The sequence below is a fragment of the Hippocampus bargibanti genome, linkage group LG15 (genome assembly GCF_051943395.1).
Source record: "Hippocampus bargibanti isolate YZ-2025 linkage group LG15, ASM5194339v1, whole genome shotgun sequence".
Lineage (NCBI taxonomy): Eukaryota > Metazoa > Chordata > Actinopteri > Syngnathiformes > Syngnathidae > Hippocampus > Hippocampus bargibanti.
The window spans coordinates 5,667,736-5,682,282 of NC_142748.1; the positions used below are offsets into that span (position 1 = coordinate 5,667,736).

The 14,547-nt window shown below is 39.9% G+C and overlaps 2 protein-coding genes across 3 annotated transcripts; one reads left to right on the top strand and one right to left on the bottom strand.

Annotated features, from left to right (window-relative positions):
- Positions 1–10: 10 nt before the first annotated feature.
- Positions 11–6,889, bottom strand: csnk1db (casein kinase 1, delta b). Of its 2 annotated transcripts, XM_089015500.1 has the most exons (10): positions 6,473–6,889; positions 5,293–5,403; positions 5,069–5,217; positions 4,238–4,466; positions 3,968–4,138; positions 3,704–3,852; positions 2,844–3,006; positions 2,505–2,638; positions 2,018–2,090; positions 11–1,387 (listed from the first exon to the last, which is right to left on the bottom strand). In XM_089015500.1, exons 1-9 carry the CDS (start codon positions 6,546–6,548, stop codon positions 2,058–2,060), a joined length of 1,215 nt encoding a protein of 404 aa, XP_088871626.1. In that variant the 5' UTR covers positions 6,549–6,889; the 3' UTR covers positions 11–1,387; positions 2,018–2,057. The 2 variants fall into 2 exon arrangements, with proteins under 2 accessions (XP_088871626.1, XP_088871625.1); XM_089015499.1 differs by lacking the exon at positions 2,018–2,090 and having other exon boundaries at positions 6,473–6,888.
- Positions 6,890–9,172: 2,283 nt separating this feature from the next.
- On the top strand, positions 9,173–13,526 carry c1qtnf1 (C1q and TNF related 1). Its single transcript, XM_089015377.1, has 4 exons — positions 9,173–9,398; positions 10,022–10,152; positions 10,955–11,055; positions 11,126–13,526. The coding sequence occupies exons 1-4, from the start codon at positions 9,387–9,389 to the stop codon at positions 11,674–11,676; spliced, it is 795 nt and encodes a 264-aa protein (XP_088871503.1). The 5' UTR covers positions 9,173–9,386; the 3' UTR covers positions 11,677–13,526.
- The last annotated feature ends 1,021 nt before the right edge of the window (positions 13,527–14,547 follow it).

Below are 14,547 nucleotides of genomic sequence, written 5' to 3' on the forward strand. Positions count from 1 at the left end.
CAAAAAAAGATACCAGTAGGTAATTTATTTACAATTTAGGTACACAAATACAGTGGCAAATATAAACGTGAGAACAAAAATTGCTGGCCCAGTGACTAATTTTTCTTCAACTCGATGACTAAAGAAGTTTCAAGAGCAAAAAAAAAACAAACTGCTGGGCATTATTTCAACAGACACGGATGGCCACTCACAGCCAGACATCCGAGACAATTAAATTTGAAATGGGGGGTGGGATAGAGGGGGAAAAACATACCCACACACAGACAAAAGAAATCAGTCAGTACCCCTGACAGCCAAGTATATGAAAAAAAAACTGGGCCACATTCAGTACAGTGCCCACGACCTGCACTGCTCTGTGACAAAAAGGGGCAGAGGACGACAGGACCCGACAAGCAGATGCTACAACATACTTACGGCCGCCTAAACCTTTCCACAGAAGGCCTCCTAAAGCCAAACTTTCCCCAAACTAAGAAGGGAGGGACTTAAAGACAAAAAAATATTTACACATCTACATCGCAAGTATTTCACAGCTTCAAAAACAAATACAATGGAGACGACGAAAAAAAAAAACGTTTTTACCTGTACACAGTGAATAGAAATCTGGTCAACAGTGTCAAATAAAGCTCTCGCCACCTTTCCAAAAGTGCAGTTGTTTTTGTCCGACTCTAAGAAAGGGAACAGGGGCCACTGAACACTGAAAAAAAATGTATTGAAACTGAAGGGAGAATACATAAACCTCATATGTCTGAAATACCAAAACATGTTTGGTACATTCACTGGCTGTGTGTGTGTGTGTATATTCATACACACCCTTTAGATATATATAAAAGAAAATATTTCAATGATGAGCATGAAAAGACTTAGAGACATCAGGACACAAACCGGGTATATAGTGGGACACAGAAAGAGTTTGTAGATTATACTTGGAGAAAAACAAATGAAGATGTTGGCAGGTTGGCCCTGGACACAATCATTGTCATTAGACATGCTTCAAAAAAAATAAACGGGTGATTGGATTGGGGAGCGGCAGTGCAGCTTTGTCCAGATATCTTCTGCAAAAGTGGACAGAAAACAGTCCTCAAGTCCAACACAAAAAAACAAACAAACCTATAAGGGGACGTGGCTTGTGGGTCGCCTAACGGGACAAAAGTCAACATGGTGAGAGTACTGAGAGCAGTCAGTAAGAAAGCACTTCCAATTCGCTGGTCTGGTCGGAGTGAAGTTGGCTTCCCGTGATAGCTGTTGCAGTAGTAATTCAGAGTGGCGATAGTACTTTAGAGTCTGGTCTTGTGTCTCAGTGGGCGCAGACTAGACTGCATGGCTGCGTGACACTGGCTCATCGTGGAGCGAGAGGATGGAGGACAGCGGGCAATGCGCTTGACACCATCTAGAGGAAATAAGAAAAAAGGGGGAAAAAGGAGTGTCAGGTGAGGCTGGATTGCAGGTGAGGCTGGATTGCAGATAAAAAAATGAGGGGGATGCAGGGACGCAGATTTTGGCAGGTTACAAACAACATCAGAAGCCCACCACTGCACCAAGCCATAACGTGGGTAAGGGGGGTAAAAAAATGGAAGGCGTCCATTTTGGGGCAGTGAATTATATGCGTGCCATTGCCGTATGAGGCATCAAACCAATGGTGCAAGCAGCAAGGCAAAGCTTTTCAAAAGGGTATTCTGAGTAGGCAATTTGGGTGTGGGGGGCAGGGGGGAGGTTATATTCTTGGACTATGGTGCACACTGTGATGCATTATCCACACCAGCTCTCATGACTGCAAACTTCGACGTCACGCATTTACGGGATGCCTCGTTCATACTTGAGGTAAGGTTTGATCCAAAAAAAATCTGCTTGCTCTTTGTTGCAAATCAAAATGAATATTAGAAATTTGGATAAAGGTGAGGTGGGGGCGGAGGGTAAAAAAAACATGCTGGAACGAAGAGCATCATTCTAAGGCAGTACACTGGTGAACTGGAAAATGGATAAATGCATTCCCAGTGCTTTACAGGGCTGTGGAACTCACCCAATGTTGCCACACGGTCACACAAGTATGTGGCGAGCGTCTACTTGGCGTGATGCTCGTAGGGAATGCTATTCTGAGGTTGGGTGGAAGGGAGAGACAAGGTCCAATACGTCATGGAGCGATCCGCACTACGTGCTACACAGGTTTAAAAAGAGCGGCACCTCAACACGAGGTCCGACGACTGCGCAAGAAATTTGGAAGGAACTCGTTTTATGAGCTTCTTTATGATCTCAACTCCATTAGAGTAGCAGGCAGAATTTAGAAATGTGTAATTAATTCACTTGCATGACATGCATTCATTTTTTTTAAACCCAGAAGTGATTCATGGCGATCAGCAGGATACACAACAGCGATCCCGTGCCACGATTCACAGCAAGCACCCCTGCTTTCTTAAAATTCTGAGGACGAGCAACATAAAAACAGGGAATCCCCTAAAAGATGTGCCTGAAATCGCAAACGAGCAGGAATCTAGTCAAGGGTCTTATACCTGTGAGGTGGACATGCGCGAATTGTCTTGCCGCCCGGTAAGATCCGAAGAGGAGACGTTGACGGGGGCTCCGCGGTGCAGTCGCATGCTGACTTTTCGCTCACGCTCCATGCCGGATGCTTGACGTGGCGACGCTGGAGATTAGTGAGAGGGGGGGGGGCATATTTCAACACTTCCAAGTACCAAGAAGCGTTAATCTGGCTCGACGTGGCTTCTGGAATTCCCATGTTGCAGTTGCCCGACACCCGATACTACTTTTGAAACTCGTAAATTCTTGGGTCAACCTCAACCGCCGCAGTACCATTAAAATGGCGTGAGTGAGGAGGAAGCCTCAATTACCTGTATGTGAAGTGGGTGTCAGCGGTGGGGCTCCGTCTTGTCCTCCGCGAGGTCTCCCCGGTGCAGCGGGGACCCCTCTGGTCGCCGGGTTCCTGCCATGTCTTAGCCTGTCCTCTCGGTCGCGGCGCTCTCTCTCCGCCTCTTCCGCCGCTCGGTTGGCTCCCTGTTCAAAACGGCGTTCGTCAGAACAATCGCGGAAAAAAACTTGGGCTTTAACCTGAGCGCAATTTGGAATAATAATACTGTTGGATGTTATTTAACATCAGTAGCATCTGGGAAAAGGTTTCTTGAGTCGTCACTGTACTTCTTCAAAGGTGCCCGACGTTTCGCTCCTCATCGAAGAGCTACGTCAGTGAACTAAAGTTGTGCTGGTAACTCTGGCCCTATAAATATATATATCCCTAATGGACAGTGGTGTCTCAGTGGGCGCAGGACTGTTTTCTGTCACCTCTGTCCATTAGAGATCTATATAGCAGAGTGACCAGCACAACTTTTGTTCACTGACGAAGCTCTTCCGACGAGGAGCGAAACATCCGACACACCCAAAGAAGTACAAATGACGGTGGAAGAAACCTTTTCCTCGATGGACCACTCCTATACGAATTAGAGCGTATCAGTAGCATCTGGCTATTAAAATAAAAAGTGTAAATTACAAAACAACAGAGAAAAAAATGCTCACTAAGCAAATTCAAATGAAAACAAAAGTTGTGCATTATTATCTCGGCTGCATTTGCTCTTCCTTCATCCAAAAAATGAACAAAAAGACACTTGCGTGTTTGCCACACACGTCAAATGAAGCAAAAACACCTTTTGTATCCAAAACGTATTCATGCAATAAAAATTGATCAAGTCATACTCACAAACTTGAGCATATTCCAGTCAAACACGTAATCGTAAGAGAAGCCCTGTCTGTGAAAAAGGTTCCGGAAAAGCTGTCGCAGATACGAGTAGTCTGGCTTGTCGTCAAAGCGGAGGGAACGGCAAAAATTCAGGTAGGTTGCAAATTCAGCTGCGACAGAAGACAACAATCACTATTAGCCGAGACCTAATCATTCACTAACTAAATAAAAAAATGACAACAAAAACATACAAAGTATTGAAAATGATTCAAGAATTGTACTCACATGGGTATCCTTTGCATAGGATCTCAATTGGAGTGGACATTTTCTTCTCACTGATGCGTTCATACTTTTGTCTCTTGGTAGCAGCCTTGAGGCCTTGCCAAGGAAGGGAGCCCAAATTAAAATACATAAGAACGTAGCCTAAGGACTCCAGGTCGTCACGCCTTGACTGCTCTGTAGATAAAAAAAAAGGTTCAACTTCCAATTACTTTTTTCTCCCTGACAAGTACAAACATGTCAAAAGGAGCATATTGCAACTGCGTGACTACGTACCAATCCCCAGATGAGTGTTGATGGAGGCGTATCTTGCAGTTCCGGTTAAGTTCTTGTTCTCGCGGTAGGGGATGTGCTGGTGAGTGCGGGCGTCGCGGTATTTTTTGGCTAGGCCAAAATCGATGATGTAGACCAGGTTGCCCTTTTTGCCAAGCCCCATTAGAAAGTTGTCAGGTTTCACATCTCGGTGGATGAAGTTTTTGGAGTGAATGTACTCGATACGACTGATCTGTTGTAGAAAAAAAGGATGACTTAACATTAATATTTTAGGGTGGGGGGTTTAATAAAGGCACGCTAAAGTACATGTAAAATGTTTGATGGCTCAGCACTGTGGCAGAGAATCCAACCATTTACAGGCAGCTGCTATTTCCTAAATCATGCCGGAGCAACCCTCAAATTAAAAAAACAAGCTTAAAACAACAACCTATCTACCAAGCGGCATTGATTATGCAATAACTGTCAAAACAATTTATCCTAAAACTTGTTTGAGCGTGATCCGAAGAAGAATGCATTGAATTTGGGAGGCGCACCTATAATAAAGCCAGGGCAGATACAATCAGTGTCTGTCATGGAAAAAAAAATCATCCACAGCCCTGTTATTTTAATAGTGTTGTACTAATTTTTGGTCACAGCATGGGTGAAAACGTTTACCTGAGATAGTTCGGGTGCAACTGTATCAATAATCGCTTCAAAAAGGAAAAGCATCATGAGAGCAAAAAAAAAAAAAAAAAAAGCCAAGATCCACAAGCAACTATGTTGACATTTCACTGGAAGCTTTAGGAAAGCTAATCTTGACGAAATGAGTAAATGTAAGCAAAGAAGTCGTCTCACCATCTGATCAGCGAGGAGGAGAACAGTCTTGAGGCTAAATTTGCGGGAGCAAAAGTTGAAAAGATCTTCCAGGCTAGGCCCCAGCAGCTCCATGACCATGACGTTGTAGTCACCTTCTGCACCACACCATTTGATGGTTGGGATACCCACTAGGAGAACAACAAAAGGAGAGAGTTGTTTCAATCTTTATTTTTTAGATAGAAAACAAGGTTCTATGACTTTACCTCCTCCTTGCATCATTTTGTAGATCTTGCTTTCGATGTGGAGTTGGGGATGCTTGGTCTTGACGCATTCCAACTTAATGGCAACCTCTTCGCCTACAGAAATATCCGTGCCTAAAATTGGAAAAACATATATGACATATAGTCATCAACATGTACAATCAATGTAAATACACTCATTGAAATGATCATTTCCCCATCAAACAATTCAAATGGAAAATTACAATACATGTCACGCAGTCCTTTTGTTTGGATAGCAGGTAAACGTGCAGGAGTCAGCGCTCAACCTATGAGCAAAGGCAGCGCAGTCCTTGTGAGGGTGTGTAATCAATACTGAAATATGACATCTTTTGTCATACATGTTGTGCTGCCATGCCATTTCCAGCTAAGCCAAAGCTCAAAATGAAGGATGAATCAATACGGTTGCTTTTAGATTTGCTCATCCTCAAGGTAAAAGGGGAATTATTTGATGGGCTTGAAAGAGACAAACCAGTGACATGTATGCATTTGGACAAAGACCTCTTGAGTCCAATGAAAGAGAAATGCTAATGCTCACTGAAATGTAGTGTCGAACACAACTGAAGCCACGATTGTGTGATAAGAAAATAACCTTCGTTTATAAAATGTGGATATTGATTCTGAGAAATTCGAGAGCAACGAACGAACTGCTTTCATTTCCAGATAGCTAGAAAGATGAGACCGTGGCCTTCGCCGTGGTGACGGGTTATGAGGGGGTTGTATTGTGTAACTGCGACCAACTGAAAACGAGAAGCTTGTAGCAACGGATAAACAACAGGAACTTCTGAGTGGGTCTTCTCAAGCTTAACCCAGAAGTCATCTTGATTGTCCATTTCATTTGACGTAACATATTCCATCGGGGACAAACTATCCTGGTAGCAATACCAAAATGAACAGTAACTCGATTGATTGAACTCAAATTGTTTTTTTTTCCAACAACACGTTTGCAGAGCACTGTCTTTGCGTCACAAAGAGACTAAAAACTAGATCTGAACTCGAACTGTTAGCTGAACAGTGGCTGATCTCAACACAAAGGTTAAGACCAACGACAGTGACGACAGTTCTTGAAACGACTGCTCGCAGCACGTCGATGGGTGGATAAAACAAAAAAAAGATTTAACATTAACAAGTAAGATGAAAACACAATTATGTAGATCTTACTTACCCAAATAGATATCACCGAAAGATCCACTTCCGATTTTCCTCCCTAGTCTGTATCGGTTCCCCACTCGAAGTTCCATCTTGTCAGTGGTTAAATTAAGCTTTATTTGTCTTAAATCCACTCAACCTTCCACCTTTTATATATCTGACTACCTGCCCGAAATGGTTAACAAGCCTCTCAATGTTTCTCTCCCCGGGATCGGTTTCTTCTGTACAATCCAAATTTCACCATCCCTTTTCTGCTTGTCTGAGAGGCGATGACCAATAATTTTGGTATCAATCGACAGTGTGAAACACGTAGTTAGTGTTCTCTATCTTTGGAGAGTCATTTTAAATTAAAAAATGAGAGGATTTGGATGGATTTAATCGTTCAGCAGTAGCCGTCCAGCTCAGGTCTAATCGTAAACCAATTTTTTTTCTTCGTCGTGAAAGCGGGTTGGTCCGTGACGTCACTTCCCGTAGCAACCGCTGGCAGATATGGAAATTAGCCAGAATCTTATATCGGTCCATTGTATTTATTTATTATTTACCAATTACATCACTACATTTAATCGATAAAATAAAAAGAACAACCACGTATTGGTTTGCATTTAATACTTTGTTTTGAATGCAATAAAAGACAGCAGACATTTGACATGTTCCATTTTAATTCAAATAACAAGCAAGTCTGCAAGACTTACTCATTCATGAACAACATGGTGAGTCAAGACGGATTTGTTCCTAAAATCGTTTTATTAAACGCCCTGCCATGCATGGGTATAAAAATCGGCGAGAACATACGCCCATGTTGGTCCTGCCCAAATCTCGAGCCACACCCTTCGGTAGTGTATTTTCTGATTGGCTAACTGTGCGTCAGCTGCTGTAAGATTTTTCTCATTGGTTGCTGGACGGACCAATCAGAAAAATGATCTCGGCAGCTCTCACATGGCCAAGTTGTTGTTCCACAGATTGGGTAACTCACTGGCACGTGTACTCCAACGTTCTGCTTGCCGTGCACATGCTGCGTTCAAATCCCGTCGGATTAAAGTTTTAACGCGATTTGATAGAGTTAATCAAGGAATAATTCAAACACAACGAAGAAAGATATTCAAGAAAAGACCCGTTCATAGTCCATTTTTAACTCAAACGGACAGATCAGACAACAGATGATTTAAAGCTATGCAAATCAACCAATATAATTCAATATTTCCAACATCGTATAAATAAATCATTTTTTGTTATTTTCTAATATATTTATTGCATGTATCATGTTTTTTGCATATATGCTGATGTAGGGCCGTCACGTAGCAATACTACTTTAAAACTGTACTGTTACGCGTGATGTCAACCTAGCCACTCTTTCACAGCCGGTTTATGTCTCCTGCAAGTATCTGTTTATTCAAGATAATTGACTGATACTTGAAAAAAAAATCCTCCTATCCAAGTCATCGGTCTCATAGTTTTGATTTTCCGTTGTTAAATATACAGTGCGTTGGCTTTTTACCCATAATAATTTGCATTTCATTCAGTTAAAAATGAAAGAGTATTCTACTGCCGCTTACTGGCAATTTGGCATACTGCAGCCTATTACAGTGATATTCAGTGATGCAGTATTTGTTGCTTGTTGCGAGCAAATGTAGTTTTGACAAAGTTGCCATGAGTATCCGAACCATTTAAATTGCATTTCCAAAGTAATGGAGATGTGAGTGATGTGTTGAACTTAAGTTAAAGGCCTAACTGGAATCCGGCAAATATTTTAGTGACATCTATGATGTTTGTTGTACGTATTTACAGTGAGACCTCAATTTACGAACTTAATTGGTTCCCAGACAGAGTGTGTAAGGCGAAAAGTGTGTATCTAAAAAAATGTCCCATAGGAAACCATTAAAATGGGAATAATCCGTTCCCGGGTTTTCATAAAATATACGTTTCAACTAAATAAGCCTTAAAACTACACGCAACATACCTTATTCTATATATAATACATGTGATATTGTATTGTAATGAAAGAAATACACTGCATTGTATCATAAAGTCACTTTATTTACATTTGTGATGGTCATTTATGGCTTGATGGAATGGCGTTGGAGGTCGAAGGACAAAGGGAATTGCTGTTTGGAAAGAGAGGCGCATTACATGACGACTGTAATTAAAGAAATAAACTCTGCTGTAAAATAAAGTTTTATTTACCTTTTTGATGGTCGTTGATGGCTTATGGAAGGAGAGTCACCTTCCATAAGGACTGTTGGTAACTTAACCTCTGGTGCTGTTCGGTCGTGTGCTTCCGCCGAAGATCACTCCTCCAGCCGTGGTGGGTGTGTATTATGAAAATAGTGCTTATTATAAGGTTTAATTTTCATAAATTTGACGTTTGTAAGACAAAAAAGTTTGTAAATTGAGGCGTTTGTAAGTTGAGGTTTCACTGTATATGAATGTGAGCATATGCAACAGCTGTGCACACCTCATAATTCATAATGTTCCTTTAACACTCTTATTAACCACCACGTTTGAAAGAAAATACCCTTGTTTTCAAAATAAAAGCCAAAAAAATAAGAACATATGGACACAGTCTTTTAGTTGACCTTAACATTTATGCACGTCTTCCACTTTCTTCCCAGCGTTTGTTATTTCCACCTTTGGATTTTAGCCATCAAAGCTCCTCCTCCAATTCCGCCTTCTGTCAGAGCACTGTTCCTCCTCCCCTTTCAATCTCCTCCACTTGTTTTTCGGGGCAGGACTTTCTGGAAGACACTGTATGTCCTTCTGTTTTAGAAGAGTCAAGTGTGATCTAAGGAGAAAGATACGCGCGAAAAAAAAAAAAAAAAACACACACACACAAAAACACACAAGAAAAGGAACCTTGCTTGTACAAGAGTGGGACAGGATCTGAAGGAAAATAAATTCTTCTTTTTTTCATTCCTAGAGGAAAATAACGTGCGATGGCATCAAAAGTAAGATTTTGCCTCTTGCCAATAACTTTTGATCCTGCAATAAACAAAGTACTGATTTGTGTTAGCGGAGTGAGGAAACAGAAGTAAACACTAGTGTGCTTATGTTCTGAAATCTAACATAACCCCAAATATAAAACATCTGTACGAATTTCCCGTGGCGTCTCGAACGGAATGACTTGAAATGCTCTATTAATTTCTAAGAATTTGTTTTCCCAGCTTTCGGGTTGATACCATACAAAAGGAATAACTTGTCTGAGCATGTCGCAGCACCAGGGATATTATTCCTCCAACATTGAATATGCGCCGCTATGACCATGAAGATGACATTTTAACTATTATCATCTTATTTTTCTTTGTCTTATTATTGTCATGGGTGCAGATAATAAGAACATAAATAATAACCCATTTATTTTAAAAGATACAATGGTGGCCTAGTAAATAGACCAGGCCTTCATTGTGGAAATTAATTTGAACTCTTTAGAAGTCTGTATCCGTATTAGTAGCCTTTGGCAAGAATCACTTTCGAAAAAAAATGGCTCCCAGCTTCAAAAAAACGTTTTCAACCGCTGGCCTAAACATTTCCAAAACAGTCCCATCTTTCTTGATTTGTTTCTATATTTCAGATGCTGCTTTCCATTGTTTGGATGTTTATGCTGTTCTGGCATTGTCCAATCAGGACTTATCGGCCGACTAAACATGGGGTGGAAGATCCAGAGATCAGAAGGGACCACACGGAGCAGCATCGTGACCCCAGGTGCACATTTCATCCAACCGAATACATGCTGTCTGAATATAACCTGAGCCGCCATCTTGAACCCCGCGGGCTCTGACCTGTAACAACAATGCAACAATACAGTGTAGTCGACTTTATATTCATTCATTCACTGCATTCACTGAATTTATTCGGGAATTGAATATATGATGTAGAGCGCCAATCCCTATTTTTTTTTCTTGTTTGGGTGCTGATAAAGCACTGGCCAGACCTCTGACAATGGTTTTTCCCATCCACGAGGGGGCAGCATTTGCCTTTTCTCCATGTTAACAATTTGTTACATATTCATCTATTGGTAAAGCGCTATATTAATCAATATGTATGTATTGCATTGTATTTTGTACAGCCACCCTCATTTCAAGCTCATATAACTCCAGACCCATATAATTTAGGAATTCACTCTTTTTCTGATGAAAGAAGAGAGTCTAAGGTTTCTTACGCTGCGTTGAAACTTTATGTATAGTACTAAACCTCAATATTCTGTGAGTTCAGGAAATCGAGTGACAATGACAAAAACCCTGGCACTGGAATGGACACATTTTTGCACATCGTCTGGCAGTGAATGAGTGAATTATTTGTCTATACTATTTATCGCTATCCTATTTTTAATGGGATTTATTTTTGAAACCAAAAGTTGAAATACATGCTAATATTCTTTGATGGGGTGATATTTAGTCGTGCCTCACCAGTGTCACATTTGAAAGTAACATTGCTGTATTGTGACACTGAATTATGAGCTATAAACTCAATGTTTGATTATTGTGACGTTTGACATGTGATGAAGGAGCAGAGAATGTCGGCGCTGCTGCGACCCGCGAGAGTCTGCCGGCCAGCAATACCCTCAGTACCAGATTATACCTCAGATCAACATGACCATATTGAAAGGTAAAAATCATAAACTAATTTTAATGACAGTTATCATCACTTATATACCACTTACTATACCTTCCTATAGGTGAGAAAGGTGAGCTTGGTGGAAGGGGGGCTTACGGTAAACCCGGCAGAACCGGTCAAATGGGCCCACCAGGTTCTACGGGGATAAAAGGAAGCAAAGGTAGCATGGGGATTCCGGGGGAGCCTTGCAAAAGCTACTTTGCCGCTTTTTCCGTGGCCCGCAAGAAGGGTTTGCACTCTAACGACTATTACCAGACATTAACATTCGATACAGAGATCGTAAATCTTTACGGACATTTCAACATGTTTTCAGGTAAGTTTTACTGTTACGTACCGGGGATTTATTATTTCAGTTTGAATGTGCACACGTGGAATCAAAAGGAGACTTACCTTCACGTGATGCACAATAAGAAGGAGATGGTGGTTCTCTACGCGCAACCCAGTGATCGCTCCATCATGCAAAGTCAAAGTTTGATGTTGGAGCTTGAGAGAGGCGATCAGGTTTGGGTCAGACTGTATAAAGGAGAACGGGAGAATGCAATATTCAGTGATGAATTTGATATTTATATCATATTCAACGGACATCTCATCAAACACCAAGATGAGCTGTAAGAAGTTTTTTTTTTAACTGGATGTAATACACAAGCGCCATTTTGTTGAATGGAGTCCATTTATTCACATCTAATCTCATTTTAGTTGATTTACATTTATCAGTCAGCCGTAATTTGGATAAATGCTTTCATGCTACAGTTTTACTATTTACTCACGGAAATAAGGAAAATATCAAAAATGTCATCGTCAAAATATATGATCCACATTTATTCACAGCAATGACAGTAATGAGAATAAATAATAACCAGGAAGTGCTCTTTTCTATTCAAACATATTTTAAAGTAAGAGGCATAGCTTTGCATTTGTTGTTCAAAAATAAGTCAATATATTGTTGAATAACACAATGTATCACAGTATCACAAACAACCACTGTAGTATCATAATAAACTCCTTTTCAACGAACAGACTCCAAACGTCATTTATTTTGAGAAAAAAAAAATGACAATAAATATGAAACGTCTACCAAAAACACCATAAAAGGAGTGCATTGCACTTGTTTTATGACAGTCCTTAGATTTCTTTCAGTTTGGGTAAAATGAAATAAAATCGTTAAATTGTATTGTCGTTCTGCTTTGGGCAGATTGAAACATACTTGTTTGTATCATATATATGAATATTTTTGGACATTATTCTCTTGCAGTATGGGTGCAAACAATAGTTTCTCGGAAATGATGTGTCAAATTTATGGCTACATAATTTTCTCTGGCAAACTAAAGCAAATAGTGTATATGTACATAACTTTTCTTACTAACTGGATTTTCTCTTTTATTTTGGTAGGGCATATTTTTACATTTACCTTAATTTTCTTGGCCAAATCATAACACCAACAAAGGTATTATTATTTTTTTTGTTTTCTATGTGGTCACACTTTCCCATTAACTTATTTTTGAAAAGCATAAATCGTGGAAATTACGGGGATATTGTGTGTATGTAATAATACGATAACATGTTGATGTATTTGTTATTTTCACAATCACAAACGACCTTTTGAGCTGATGTCATGCAACTTTAACACATCTCTTAATCATATAAAAGTGCAACCGGCCGTTTGAAGCAATGACAACTTTACACCGCTGGAGGGAAGACTTGACTACTTAATACAAGGCAGAGGCAAGGCGTCGTTAAAATGATTTCACCTCTTATTTTCTGGAAACAAAAACGCTTCAGGGACTGTATAGTATTTGCCTACCTCTTTGAAAAAAATTATCTTTGTAAAATAAACATGCATCTGTATGATGCACGTTGCAATGCAGTACCACGATAACCAATAAACCTCATCCAAGTTGTCTTTTGCCATTAATTTTCCTCCAAAACACCATTTGCCGTCCTTCTCTTGTGCTTTGGCTTAAGGCAGTCACCCTATTCCCAAGTGGTTTGTAGGTACTCAGGAAATACAGCTATATAAAGGCGTGGTATACGTGCGTCTATATGTGAAGGCCACAAGCAATATCAATTTTTAATTCGCTGAGCACATTGAAGGGGGGCTGCTACAGATATGTCGGCATTGTCTATTTATTAACATACACCTATGGGAGGCCTGCTCTAAATAATTAGCCTGCACGGGACATCGGCGCAATGAGATATTAATATTTCATAGCGCATTGTGTACCTTTGGTATATAGAAACATAAATAGTCTTGGTTCATGATGGTTTATTTGGTATTTAAAATTGAAGACTACCGTCTTTCTCCCTCAAATTTACAAGAAGTGGATTTTCCCATTTAATAAATCATCTACAAACTGCAATTACATTCCAAACATATGGAAATTGAGTCATTTCAAGTAGACACGTTTAAAAAAAAGCTGGACTCATGCATTGTAAATAGCACAGCCACTTTGTCTAGTCAATAGTTACATACAGTATATCAAATATGCTTTTTTTTTATACCGTAATTTTATACTTTGCACTATGTACAGTCCTTTCTATGAAACTTTTTTTGTCCAGCTGTACATTTCAGTCTCCTGACATTTTATTTTGTGCATAGAATACTTAAAAAAACAGCAATTTTGCTGCTTCAGATTGGAAATTTCAACATTGTGCGACTATTAAAGGCTTTCTGATTCTGAAATGCGAAATTAGCCATTCATTTTGTGGAAACATGTAACATTGCTGTATTTTTTTTTTCTGACGTTGGAATTTCAATACATTGACATCAAGACTGTCCATTTCAACTGATTTCATCCACTCTGGTCATACATGTGGATGAAGATGTTTCCCATAGGCTGAACCAGCATTTTCCAATCTGTAGTTCATCATTTACCTGCTTTGCTTACATTGATTTGTTTCAACAATACCTTCTTATCTTTACTCCTGACCGCTCCACAACAAAATGCAACGCATTTTAAACACCGTTACTCCCACAGCTGGTGTTGAAAGCACTTACAGGACATGTATGAAGAATCAAATGTGACACTCCCACAGATGAGATGTATTGAGTGTGTATGTGTGTGCCCAGTTTCAGCAAACTAAGCCCCTTGTGATCCTCCACCCTTGCCAATCAATGATAAGGCTATGGTGGCTGTGTCAGCAAATTTGAGATGCTCACTTCTGGAGCCACAACAACGGTGTTGTTGTTGTTGTTGTTTTCCCAGCTTCAAAAAACCATTATACATTTGGATCAATGATATTACAAAGAAAAGAATCAATGTCAAAACAGATTTGAATTCTTAAAACCACGCCCATGTATATACCATAAAATGAAGAGATAAATAGCCACATATCAGGAGCTATCAATCAGAGGGAAACTATTTCTTGCGCAAAATAACGAGAACAACAAAGTAGTTGATTTAAAAGAAATACAGATCCATTTTAAATGAGAAAATGGGTCAATCAAAATCACAGGCCATCATAAATGATCTTATGAATCTGATA